This window comes from Pteronotus mesoamericanus, unplaced genomic scaffold (genome assembly GCF_021234165.1).
Source record: "Pteronotus mesoamericanus isolate MK-2021 breed Mesoamerican mustached bat unplaced genomic scaffold, CSHL_Meso_final scaffold_21, whole genome shotgun sequence".
NCBI lineage: Eukaryota > Metazoa > Chordata > Mammalia > Chiroptera > Mormoopidae > Pteronotus > Pteronotus mesoamericanus.
Genome location: NW_026555310.1, coordinates 2,566,959 through 2,580,658, shown reverse-complemented (window position 1 = coordinate 2,580,658; position 13,700 = coordinate 2,566,959). Strand labels below are relative to the sequence as shown.

Here is a 13,700-nt window from a genome sequence, read left to right as displayed (position 1 = left end):
TATTTACCTGGCTCTCTGTGCCAGCCTTTGTGGCTGGGAGCTGACGACAGACACACAGGCAACCTGGGCCCGCTCCCACAATTACTTCCTAGAGACAGCCTCCCTCCTACCCAGGCAGGACATCGCACCAGTCCCAGCCCAGACAGACGTGGGAGCCACTGTGCTCCTCCTATCCTGACCCTCCACTCGACTTTCTTACAGGACTCTCAAACTCAGGCCTTCCTTCTGCAGCCCTAAAAGGAACAGTTTCCTGTCCCCTGCTGTTTCTCAGTCTAAGAGCCTCCATCTCTGTAAACTATCACCTGCCCACGGTCCCTTCCTGCAGCAGGATGAGAGGCGAGGCGATGGAATGACAGATAAAGTGAGACAACTGAACACCCAACATGGACAAGGCTGGGTGCTGAGCAATAGAAAAAAGATAGGGGTGAAGAGAACACAGTCACTGCCCTTGAGAAGCCCCTGTACAGGGTAGGGCTTTCTAACCTAATAGTCATGATTATCAGAGCCAGGGCTTATTGAGCCCTTACTACAGGGTAGACTGGGGCCTACACATTTTCTCTGTAATAACACCTTTAGCCTCCACCCTGGGCATGCTCCCTTTGCCTCCTTCCCACCCCAGATCATTCACCAACCTTCTTGTCCCTGGCACACTGCTCCCTTGTTCTTTGGCTTCCAGCTGGGTTGGCAAAGGGAGACCCCGGCAGGAGATCTGGCAGGGAGAGGCCGGTATTCCTTCCCACTCCCTCCCTGCTTCAGCGCTGGCTGCCTCCTCCTTCCAGACCATCCCCTCCCCGGTTGCCCCCCTCTATCCCCTGGTCACTCCACTTCTTCCTCCGGTGTCTCCAGCTCTACACAGGGTGTCCTCCCAGTCCTGATTTTCCCAGGAGTCCCAGTTTGGCACTGAAAGTCCCACATCTCAGAAAACCCTCGGCCTGGACAAACGAGATGGCAGCTTCCCCAGCTCCGGGTGGCAATGGTTTCCCAGTGCTGCCAGGCTCTGGCCTCTGCATCCTGTGTTTGTTCCTTTAGCCACGCCCACACCTCTATAAATAATCCTTTCGTTAAAGTCCATTTTACTGAACTACCTTGTGTGAATTTGTTTCTTTCTGGGATCCTGAATGATACCATCCCCACCCTGTTAATATTATTGGCCCTGGTATAATGATACCATGGTATAATGATACCATGGCCCTGTTAATATTATTATTAATGTATTTTCACATGTGGGGAAACTGAAGCACAGAGAGAGGTTAAGTAACTTGGTCAAAGTCACACCACCAGTAAATGTCAGGGCTAAGATTCAAGCCCAGGAATTCTAGCTCCGGGGCCTCGTGCTCACCTAATCATGTCTCTCTCAGAGAGGGCTGACAGACCTCCTTCTTGGATACTTGTGATGAAGAGACCCATGGATCTGAGAAAAAAGCTGGCCTCCCTCTAAATCAGGGGACTGATGTGACCTCCCACGGCCTGGGCCATGGAGTCTGGAGGTAACCCGGACGGAGAGGGGGAAGATGGGAGAAGCAATGTGAGAGCAATGCCACTGCAGGGCTAGCACCTGGCCCTGATGCCCACTCTCCTGGCTTCCTGCAAAAGAGGGAAGGAGGAGAAACATCCAGTCTCATGTTCAGGTAGGGCCATGGGTGGAATTGAGCGAAGGGGTAAGGGGGATGGGACATAGTTCCAGTCCCAAGTCCCCATCAGAGCCACCAGCACAGGCTGAGCTGCTGATCCTTATCCTGGGAGCAGGAGATGAACCTGCCCAGGGGTCCCAGATTAAGAGAAACTGGGTCTTAGACTAGAACAGACAGAAACAGAGCCCAGGACAGCAATGGGTGCAGCCAGGCTGTGCTGGGGACAGACATGGGGAATTGGGAAGGTTTCCAGGGTGTGCAAAATCTGGTGCAGACTTAGGAAGAAGGAGGAGCAAGGATGGTGGGAGCTGTCCTGAGTCAGAACTAGAGCCTGTTCTGGGTGATCAACCAGGGAACAAGCTACAAGGAATACTAAAATATCAGTGGAAATGGAGGAGATGCAAGGCACCCCGGGGAGTATTCTCGGGGGCTGGGAGAAAGCTCTTGATAAACTGATCATGGTGAGATGTGAAACGCCCGTGAGATATAGCCCAAACAACCCTAACTGTTCGACAGATGGCCTTCTGTGGAGAGTGGGCTGGGCAGTAGCACATCTTCTGTTTTGCTGGGTGAGGTGTGCAAGCCTGGGGGCCAAACTGAGTTGCTGGAAGGAGTGGCAGAGATGCTGCATGTTGTCACAGGGAACATTTGTCCCCGGCCCTGCAGCATCTCTTCAAAATGCCTTTGGAACACATATTTGAGGCTATTGCTCAGCATTAGTGCTGAATTATTAACCTGCCTGGAGCACCCCTGTCTAAGAGAAGAGCCAGATTAAAGCTCAGAGATGAAAGGTGGGGGTGAGGTGACTAGACCCAGCCTTGCCACCCTGGCTAGAGCTGCAGCTGGGGCACCAGGAAGAGGGGACTAGAAGAAAGGCCAGGACACAAAGGGTCCTCACCTCTCAACTCATAGTGTCTAAATTAGCCATAGGAGGCTGGCCTCCGGCCCCGGAGGCCAAGAGCTCTGAGGAGGAAGATCTCGTCCTCATGAGTGGGAGGGGTTATGCTGGAGAAACCAGAAGCATTAAACCCATTAGCAGGACAGGAAGGGTTTCGTCTTGCTTGCCAGAGTAGCCCCGTCCTGTAACAGTGCCTCTAGTGCTGTCTGCACTCAATATAATTTGCGGGAGGGAGGGAATAGGGAGAGAAAGAGAGGAAGGAAGACTCATCCCCAGGGAGAACTGAGGGCTACTTCATTTCACAGGAAAGCTAGAGAAATGGAGGCCCAGAGGCAGGCAAATAGGGCAAGGACAAGGTCCCTTGGTGCTTGCCTCCAGGCTCTGGTCAGTGGGACTCAGACCTCTCCCCTACTCCCAAAGGAAAACACTTGGCATGGGAAGCAGTCTGATGGAGTCCAACCCAGAGTTTTCCCAGCTCAGCTCATAGGCTGTGGAGGGAGAAGAAGAAGAGGCTGGCTAGCTGGAGGACGGGGCACTGTGACACCTTGGCTTGGGGCAAGCAGCAGCCTCCCAAATTAGACAAATCACTACGACGGGCACGGCCAGACTGGGCAAGCACTCAGAAGAGCAGGTAGGCATGACTTTATTGATTTTTACAGCATCCCCTGTGGGCAGTGGACACAGAAATGGACATGCAGGGATGGGGATGATGGGGTGGGAACGGAACTGAGAAAGTTCAGGAAGGCAGGGGAGCGAGTTGCTGCCAGGGACTCAGTATATGACAGATGTCTTGAGACTTGACTCGACTGTTTTCTTCAAGATGGTGTGGCAGCTGGAGCCCGAGCCGGAGCCGGACACAGAGCAGGAACCCATAACAGGGCCCTGCCCTGAGCCCAGGATGACATTGGAGCCTCCGGTCACGACGCTGGAGCAGCTGGACCCAAAAGTGCCTTTTCCGCCGCCAAGTCCACAAGTGTTTTCACAAGGTCTTCCAGGCAGGATGGTGCTGCCTCCCCCCATGGCTGCCAAGAAATGCACCAGGGTCACAGCAGGGTCCTCAGCTCCCCATGGGGACCTCTCTCCGAACATCCCCTGATACTCACAGATAGTAACCTGGCTGGTGCATGCCCCAGACATCCTAGGGGAGAAAGGACACGAGGAGGGACTGCTGAGAAAGACTGCAAGAGTGCACCCTGGTGCCTCTTGGAGCAGCTTACCTACCCTCCCAGCAGATAAAATCAACAGCCTGCAATTTAAAACCCCTCCCAGCAGAATGGGTTGCCCCTCAGGGACTTAGAATGTCAGGAAATCTCTTAGAATTCCCCTTAACAAGGAAAGCTCCTTATTGGCATTCCATCCTCCACCACCCCACCCCCCAGGCACATATTCCCAGATCCTCTGACTGGCTCACCTGCACTCCTCGCCCTCCAACAGCCTGCGGTAGGTGGCGATCTCCACGTCCAGGGCCAGCTTTGTGCTCATCAGCTCCTGGTACTCGCGCAGCAGCCGGGCCATGTTCTGCTTGGCGGTTCTCAGAGCAGCTTCCAGCTCGGCCAGCTTGGTCTGAGCATCCTGGAGAGCCAGCTCCCCACGCTGCTCAGCACCTGCCACTTTGGCCTCCAGGCTGGCATTCTAGGAAGAGGTGCAGAAATGAGGGCGAAAGTAGCTGCGAGCACAACATAGCCCCCCAAAGCACCTACTGTGGATAAAACCTGAAGGCTGGGGTGCACCATAATCACATGAGCTCCAAATTACTCTTGACCACTCCCAGCGTCTCTCAGTCTCAGAGAGAGTATTGCCTCTTCTGCTTCTGTAACTCCCATAAGGAGTTGAATAATATCCCCAAAAATGTCATGTCCACCTAGAACTTCAGAATGTTCTCTTATTTGGAAATGGGAGGGTTAGGCAGTTGTAATTAATTAAGGATCTCAAGATGATATCATATTGTATTTAAGGTGAACCCTAAATGTAATGACTGGTGTCCCTAGAAAGAAACGAGAGGACACAGAGGCAGAGAGAAGACGCCACATGCAGTCAGACTGGAGTGACGCAGCAACAAAACAAGGAACACCAAGGAACTGCTGAAGCCACCAGAAGACAGGAAGAGGAAGAATTCCTTGCTCGCTCCTTCAGAGGAAGTATGGCCCCACTGACACCTGATTTCAGACATCTAACCTCCAGTCTGAGAGAGTAAATTTCTGTTGTTTCAAGCCACCAAGCTCATGGCACCTTGCCACAGCAACCACAAGAAACTAACCCACCCCTTTGCCACGTCTTCAAGTGATCTCTCCTATTTCTTCCCACCCCAACCCTCAGCACCACCCTGGAATCTCTCCTAGGTTACTTAAAGCTCTGCCTGTCCTGTTCAGTTCATTGTCTATGAGTCTCACCGTAAGGGCCACCACGGCCCTCAATTTTTTTTTTTTTTTTTTTTTTTTTTTTGGAACAGCCCCATTTCAAATATTTTGTCCTGTTTTCAGCATGTGCCTCCATCTTTGGTTTGAAAAATCTACTCTCCGCCCTTACCTCTCCGACCCTACAGAAAACTCATAGATGAAGGATGAGATCCCTGTCTAACTGGCCATCTAGGTGCTGGACCCTCATGTTTGGTTTGGAAAAGAAAGCATTCCCTAAAAGTTCTCCTTATCCTATTCCCATACAAGCACCCCGTGGATGGGAAACATCATCTCCATTCTACAGATGAGGAAACTGAGTCTCAGAAAGGCAGAACGGGGATCCTAACTAACCCACGACAGCTGAGGCCCAGTCTGCCACTCTAACTGTAATCCACAGGGCTCAGCCCGGGGCCAGGTGCAGGGGAGCCCAGTTCATCAGGCTTGTACATGAAGAGGAGGATTAATGGGGGGTTGTATCCCCAAGAGGGGTTCTCACAGGAGGCCTTTATGGGCGAAGCTGTGGTTCCCAGACCCGGGGACATAGTACCACTCCTCAGTCCTGGCAGCTGGGCTTTGAGACTCCAGGCGTTCAAGTCACCTGGGTGAACTTAGTTTAGAAAGCGGGTTTCTGGGCTCCACGCTTACAGACCCTGATTCCCTCAGTCTGGCAGGAGGCCTGGGAATCTATCTTAATAGAAAACCCAGAGAATTCCAAAGCAAGGAGTCCAAACTTATGGGCAAAACACTAGCAGCAAATTAATAATGGATACTGCTTCACACTCCACAGAAGAACAAGTAAGGACAGCAGGAGTCTGCATCTGGGCTCTGAACGGTCTGCGCTCTAAGAACGTTCCCAGAAGGGCCCTGCTGGCAGTGGAGGGGTCGTGTGGGATGTGGAGGTCAAGCAGGAGGACTTGAGGAAAATGCCTGACTCTGGGATGTCAGCTCTCCACGCTCTCTGTGTATTCTAAAACCGATTCTTCAGACTTGGAGAAAGTGAACACAAGGACACTTTAAAATTTAGGAATCTGAAATCCTTCACACCTAGACATGACGACTCCAGGAGGAACAGGAAACCACCTCCCTGCCCCTGCCATCCACTCCCTCCGTCTCTCCTGCTCCTTCCCAGGCCAGGCACCAACAGCACCACCTCCTAAGGAGGGCTCAGCCCCCGACTCCACTGTCCGAGTCACCTGCTCCCTGAGGTCCTGGCTCTCGCCCTCCCCAGCAGGCGACCAGGAAATTCAGTGCCTGGCCTTAGAGTGCCTGCTGGGCTTGAGGAGTCCAAGTCAAAAGAAGAGGTAAGAAAAGAGACAAATTAACCTCCCCCCCCAAGTAGCCAAAAGCAACGTGTGCAGCTGGACATGGAGCGCAGCACGAGCAGAGCCCATGCAGCGAGAATTCACAGGAGGAAGGCTGAAGTCCTCTCAGATGGGGCTTGAGGTTCTCTCTACCCCAAATTATCCAAAGTCCAGCCAGTTGTCAAGGTTCACACAAACTCAGGGACAGCCCCGGCGCAAAGGCAGTAAGAGGCAGGGCTCGGGGAGCTCTGGGACCCTCACCTGCTCCTTGAGGTTCTCAACCTGACTTCGCAGTCTCTGAATGCTCTGCTGCAGTTGAGAGATCTGGACTTTGGTTTCCTGAATGCTGTCCCCATGCAGCTGGGCAGTCGCCTGAAGTTCCTGGTACTGACGGGGGACAGAGGTGACACCATTAGCTAAGCAGACCCTCACAGTTGACGCCAAGATCCATGTCCCCCATTCTTTGCCTCCTCGCATCCTCATTTGGAATGTGGGTTAAACACTGAGACCAGGACACAGTGGAATGTGCTTGCAGGTGTCCAAGCTCATGGCCCACGGTTTTCCTGCATGGCCTCCCTCCTGGAGAAGGGGAATAGCTGTGCCCACCCAGCCCTGGAGCTTTAGGAAGGTTATCAGAACTACCAAATGGGACCAAGGTGGACAACTACCCTTGGGTGTGAGCACAAAGACCCAATCTTTCCAGTCTGGCGCTGCCCCGTGGCCCTGGCACCTTGGTCTGGTACAGCATCTCGGCCTCGGCTTTGCTGGTCTGGGTGATCTCCTCATACCGGGCACGGACCTCGGCAATGATGTCACTGAAGTCCAGACAGCGGTTGTTATCCATGGACAGCACCACGGACATGTCGCCGGCCTGGGTCTGGAGCTGACCCAGCTCCTACAGGGAAGACTGGCTCAGTGTCCACCGCCCTGCAGCTCCTTTTCCCCTTGGAGCCCCAGGGCAGGGGGGCGGGAGGCCTGGCTCTCTGTCCGCACTCTATCAGGGTGCAGCCCCCATTCACGCTGGGGGGCACTGAATGCTCCCTGCCTTCTGTGGAGCTGCCTCCGTAGGAGGTGGTCTCCAATGACTTTTGCAGCTTGGAATGTAAAGGAAAACATCCTGCAAAGCCTGGAATTACCCAGTCCTGTCACTGCTCTGACCTCTTATCACCCTGCCCTCCCTCTGGCTCCTGCTGCTCCAGCCCCCTGGCCTCCTTGCATTTCCTCAGAAACCAGTGCACAGGGCAGTGGACCACTCCCATGGCCTGGAATCCCTGATTCCCACCTGCGTGGCTAATTCCCTCACTTCTTTCAAACCTTTGCTCAAATTTTATCTTCTAAATAAGGCTATGTTGACCACCCTACTTGAAATTGCCATCTGCCCTACTAGTAGCCCATATTCCTAACCCTCCTTCCCCCGTTTTAATTCTCTTTTTTTCATAGCATTTATCACCCCCTAACCTACTATATAATTCACTTATATCCTAAGTTTGTTATTTGCTGTTCATCACCCAGTAGAAAGCTTTGTGACTTTCATCAGGTTATTCACTGGTATGTCCCCAGAACCTAACAATCCACATAGTAAATTCTCAGTAATTGTTTGTCAAATGACCGAATGACCAGACTCTAAGTCACCCTAACCAGGCCTCGCCTCCTGGCCACTCCCACAGTAGCCACAGGGAGCCTGCCCACCCTGTCCCTTCCCCTCACTACCACCTGCCCTTGGAGACCACCACTTCTGCCCTTGGCAAGTCCTCACTTCTTCATACAGATGTCTCAAGAAGCAGATGTACTGTCTCAGAGACTCCAGCTTGCCGTCCAACTCCATCTTGCTCAGGAACACCTCATCCACATCCTGGGGGCAGGGAGACAGAAACCATGTATCTCCCACTTCCTCTTGTGGGCCCCACTCTGGCTCAGGAATTCTGTTCACACACTGCCCAACACCCACCCACAGTCATCTCCAGAGACCCGCTTCCTTCTCCTCCAGACCCACCCTGCTCTGCTCTCACTTTTGCCTAACATTGACCCACACTGCCTTCAGGAAGTCTTCCCTGATTAATCCCAACCTGTTCTGCTTCTTCTACTCCCTCCCCACCCTCTTCTGCAATGACACCCAAAACTTATCACATGGTCCCTCAACTGGATCTTGTCCTGGGGTCCCTGTGTCGAGGTAGATGTCCCATTTCCCTGGGGGACCCCTGCAGATCCCTCATGAGGGTCTTTGCACCCCCTGCCCTCACAACCCAGAGCCAGGCTCTGTGCACTGGGGCTGCCCAGGGTCCAAGTGCAGCAGCTGACCTCCACCCTCACCTTTTTGAGAACCACAAAGTCATTCTCGACGGTGGCCCGCTTGTGGGCCTCCTGTTCATACCTGCCAAGTAAAAACAGAGAGACGCTGTCTAAGGTGCGGGGATCAGAGCCAATGTCCCTCCTCCAAGCACAGCCTTCCTGAAAAGGCCACACGTGCTTTAGATGCTCCAAGGCCAGGCACACAACCAGCCTGTGTCTCTACATTTCCTGTCAGGAAACTTTTGTCACATCCTAGCTATGTACCTCTCTACTCCTTCAGATCATGTCCCCTTAATGGACATAAGGCAATTTTACTGCACATTCGCAAGTCACATTCAAACACCTTTTCTAAGTCAGGACTCACAATCATCAGGTAAAGTACGCAGTTTTGATTTTGTCAGAAAGATTATACAACTTGCCCAAGTCATAGGTGATTAGGTGGCCAAGCAGACCTAAAGCCTATGTCTCCTGGCCCCCATCCCCGGCGCCTCCTGGGGCCCACTCCATCTCATACCCCACCCTCCCGACACCCCTTGGAGGTAAGAAGAGCAGGTGACATCTTCCTAGTTTTCAGATATAGAAACTGAGGCTGGGAAATGCCTTGCTCAAGGCCACACAGCTACGCTTTGCTCACAGTCACTGAACCCAAGCCTCCTGTTAGTCCAAGGCTCTCTCCACACCACCAGGTGACTTAGGTCGGGTACCGAGAACCACAGCCTAGCTGTGAATCATGCCACAGGCCTGGGGATGGTCCCAAGAGATAAATTCCCTTCCACCCCTGAGACCAAAGAACATCTGAGTCACTTTAGTCCACAGCCTGCTCAACAGGAATTTCTCAAGAAAAAAACCCACTGAAACATTGTTTAAATGAGCCCCTCCCACCACTGACCAGAAACATAGACCTGGGAGCTGGGGCCTGTTGGCTCCCCAGATCTGGGCATCAGGGGCAGTGGGGCCTCCTTATCTGCAGCAGGTGGGGCATTCTGAGAGTCAGAGAGAATGAGATGGAGAGGGGCTAAAAGGAAGCCCAGTCTGACGGGGAGGGGAGAATCTCAGCTGACAGCCCCGGTCCAGCCCTCCTGGACCCCGCCCAGGCCCCATGGGGAGCTTCAGTCTACTTACTTGGCCTTATACTCCTCCTCCTGGTCATGGCAGAACTTCAGCTCAGCCTCCAGAGCCCCTCGTTGTCTCTGGAGCTCCTCCAGCTGCCTTCTGAGCTGGGCCAGGAAGTCCTCAAAGCAAGACTCCAGGCCCCGAGGGCTGTCACTCACCCCCAGCTGCTGCAGCAGGTGCCACTTGGTCTCCAGGACCTTGTTCTGCTGCTCTAGGAACCGCACCTGCAGCATGAGCAGAGGGTCTCTGAGGCCCCTGTGGAACTCCCTGGGCACAGCCTCTCGGAAGTAAAGCCTCAGGGACCCTGTAGGAAGTCCACCTTTCCCCTGCCTCCCAACCCAGCCTGGGCACAGGCCCATGCCTTCCGCAAGACTCTGAGCACATCAAAATCATCAGAAAGAATAACAATGCCTCCCCACTGCTGGCTGACAGTTTTTTGCTCCTGAGCCCCAACCATGGAACCACAGAGCCTCGGCATAACAAGAGAGACTCCAGTTAGGTCAAAGAAGGACCTCTTTGCTGCAGAAGCAAATTAGAAGTGATAGACCAGACTTCCCCACTCCCAAGTCCATCAAGAGCAGTTCCTCCGAGGGATGCACTGAGGTAGGGGTTTAGCTGAGTTGACCCTCACCTTGTCAATGAAGGAAGCAAACTGGTTGTTAAGAGTTCTGATCTCTTGGGTCTCCTGAGTCCTCACCACCTGGAACTTGGGGTCAATCTCAATCTTCAATGGGGTCAGAAGAGCCTGGTTGATGGTCACTTCCTGGATGCCCCCCGGAGGGCACAGGGAAAGCCCAGGCCCACCGCTCCCCTGCCCAAACCACACGCCCAGACTTCCTCCTGACCCCCAGGCCACCCCACGAGAGCTTCCTCGGCATCTCCCGAAGGAGATGAGGCTCCTGCTGCTGAAGCTACCCCTGCTTCTGCCCCTGGAGCGAGCAGAACAGGCTGAGCGAGCACTGAAGCCCCTCTGGGCCCGGCAGGGAGAAAGAGACATGGCAGGAACCCAAAGGCACAAGCTGCAGACAGACAGAGGTGTGCGAGTTCCTGCCCTGAGGCCCCGGCACAAGACTTTTATCCCCTCCCTTGCCTGGGCTGGGCCTTGGAGAGCAAGATGCTCTTGGCCTGACTGTGTTTGTCACTCGCTCCAGCTGACCTATTCTGACACACCTGGAGAATAAGCACCCAGCACATGCGGCACCCAGCACATGCCGAGCCCAAGGAAGAAGGAGACCCAGACCCTGCCCTCAGAGCTCCCAGGCTGCGGGAGAGCTGGCCACGTGTCTGAGACAAGGAAGTGGCCAGAGGTCTCACTTCAGTGGTGTGGATGGTGTGATGGCCCTGAGTGACATCACTGAGGGTCACTCAAGGAAGGCTTCCTGGAGAAGATAGAGGAGAAGAAAGAGGCATTCAAGGGGAAAAAAGGATGGAAGGGGGTCAGAGAGAGGATCCGAGTGCCTTGGACGTGCTGGACAGAGGTGAGCGAAGCTTCTCAAGGAAAAATCTACCAACAAGAGATGGCAAAGGAAGGCACTTTGCAGCACTGAGAAACCAGGAGGTTAATAAAGGCGTTACTGTCAGGGTTGGCTAAAAGATAGTCCAGGATTTGGTGATGAAACAGAAAAACAGGGTGTCCAAGTCCCTCCTCTTGCCCAACCCAGCAATCATCCATGAGGCGCCACCCCACTCAAAACAGGCATTTCCATCCAGAATCCTGGCCAGTGGAGCATTTCTGAGCCCAGCCTGTGCCCCTCCACAATCACCCATTGCCAGGCCCACCCCCTCGAGTCAAGCACTGCGTTGTCTGTCAGGTTACAAACCAGAGGCACCTAGGCTATGAAATAAAATGTCCATTTAGAAACATACTCCCTTGTGGGGCTGGAGCAAAAACAGGAGCTTTGGGGTTCCCCAGAGAGAGATACTGTCTCTGCCCCAAGAGCCCGCTGGGCGGAGGAGCCCCAGGTGTGCCTAGCATTGAGGGAGCCTCCCCCTGGCGCAGGACCCCGGAAGGAGGCATCTCGTCACCCCCACTGAGGCGCCTCTGCAGCTGGCAAGCAGCATAGGGAAGCTCTGGTTTTTAGAAATTTCCAAAATGTCTTCTTTACGTGGCCAGAGAGTTATTTTTTCCTGCACCCGCCCCCTTTCCTAGAGCTGAGGCACCTTGAAGCTATGACACTGGGGCCTCTCACAATGTAACTCAAAGCAAGGACAAGCAGAGACTCAGCATAGTAAACGCCCAAAACATGAGGAAATCAGTCCTGGCCGAGCCCCAGAGATACTCCACCGCTCCTGACTGAGGACCCATCTCCAAACCCTAACCCCTGGAACTGCTTTGAAGAGGCAAAGAGAGCCAGGTGCTTTTCTTCTGGGTCCCACAAATAGGCTTGGGGAAGATCTGCATAGACTGGACTCTACCACACCTCCCCACTCACGTTTGGACAGGGCCAAATTCACCTCCTTGGAACTTCCCCATATTTGTAATGTTACCAAATATTATAGCCCAAGTGAGCTTCAAGGTCCAATGCCCTCAATTTACTCTTAAAGACTCTGAGGCCCTGTAGGGTGCAGGGCGGGGTGCAGAAACTGCGCAGCCTTGAGTAACCTAAGAGATTGCACCAGATGACCTCTAAGCCTGCTTTGACCCATTGCTCTGTGGTCTGAGTGATCGGCTCAAGGGCACGCAACACGGCTGATCAGGCTGGAGCCAGGACCCCCAAGTGAGCTCAGACCACGCTCCAGGGAGCAGCCCACTAACCCTTTGCCCAGTACTCCACCATGTCTGTCTTGTCCACCATTCTACCCAGCTCAGGGTCTGGCTTACACTGGGCACCAAAGAGCAGTTGTTTTAAAGAATTCCCATTCATGGCAGGGGCTTTCTTGAATCCCCAGGTTCTCAAATGCTGCTGTAACACATATGTTTTCCCCTAGAAGAAAAAAAAAATCATGCAATGATGGAGAGAGAACAACAAAATCATTTAGAGATTTGAATGCTCGGTCCCTCACAGCCTAAGTAATTTGTCCCTGCACACCAAAGTCCACAAAGCGGCCCCAATGTGTGCAGCAGCAAAGGTGTAAATGGTTCGAACGCTAAGCTTAACACTGCACTTGGCAATGCAAGCGCTCTAAGGGGTTATACATATTCGGTTATATTTTTGCTCCAGATTAACCATCCTCACCCACACCTCATGCTCTGCAGCTCCTGGCCCCCCGGTCCTGCCTTCGAGAAAGCCCCTCACCAGCCCAGCTCCTGGTAGCTCCCCGGAGCCCCCTTCTCTCACCGCGTGCCCCTCCGTCCCCCTGCGTAGCTACAACTTCCCAGCCTCTTTTCTCTCTGATCACTCTCAAGCCTGTTCTGTTTGTGCAGTGAATTTTTTGACCCAAAAGCCATTTATTCACATTTACTTATTTATTCAACAAAATGTGGTTGAAGCATCTGTATGCCTGGGCTTGTGCTGAGAGTTAAGAATTTAGCAGAGAGCAAGGCCCCACCCCAACACCAAGAAAGCTTAGAGTCGAGTAGAGAAACAGACATTGAAAAGGTAATTGGACAAGTATTTAATTGCAATTATGATAATGAAAAATATTATAGGGCATGAAAGACACCTAAACTAGTTTACCCCCTAATTTATTCTCAAACATGCCAGGAACACTCCTGCCTCAGGGCCTTTGCACTGGTTGTTCCCTCTTCCAGGAATGCTCCTCCCTGGTGACCCACGTTGCTAAAAGTCACCCTCCCCAGCTGCCCGACACCAGAACTGCAACACCGAGGCCATCCCTGCTCGGACACTTAACCCCTCCTCTGCTTGCTTGCTTGCTTCCACTTAAGCACCTATCGCTTCCTAACATACCATGTGTTTTACTTACGCGTTTCGTTTGTCAGTCTCCCAGCACTAGAATGTGAGCTCCATGAGGAAGGGATTTTGTCTCTTTCCTCATTTCTGTATCCCCTGCACTTAGCAAGGTGCCTGGCAAGTGGGGGCTCAACAGGCATTTCTTACGTGAATGAATTCCCAATTTCATCTTGTTTGCCTCCCACCTGTCAACCTCTAAGAGACCCTTGTGACTGTTAATT

General features: G+C 53.1%; 1 protein-coding gene across 1 annotated transcript; it reads right to left on the bottom strand.

Moving 5' to 3' along the window:
• Positions 1 to 3,300: 3,300 nt before the first annotated feature.
• On the bottom strand, positions 3,301 to 10,625 carry KRT78 (keratin 78). The gene is made up of 9 exons (XM_054590760.1): positions 10,260 to 10,625; positions 9,638 to 9,852; positions 8,537 to 8,597; positions 7,983 to 8,078; positions 6,957 to 7,121; positions 6,488 to 6,613; positions 3,941 to 4,161; positions 3,633 to 3,667; positions 3,301 to 3,551 (listed from the first exon to the last, which is right to left on the bottom strand). Exons 1-9 carry the CDS (start codon positions 10,623 to 10,625, stop codon positions 3,301 to 3,303), a joined length of 1,536 nt encoding a protein of 511 aa, XP_054446735.1.
• Positions 10,626 to 13,700: the final 3,075 nt, after the last annotated feature.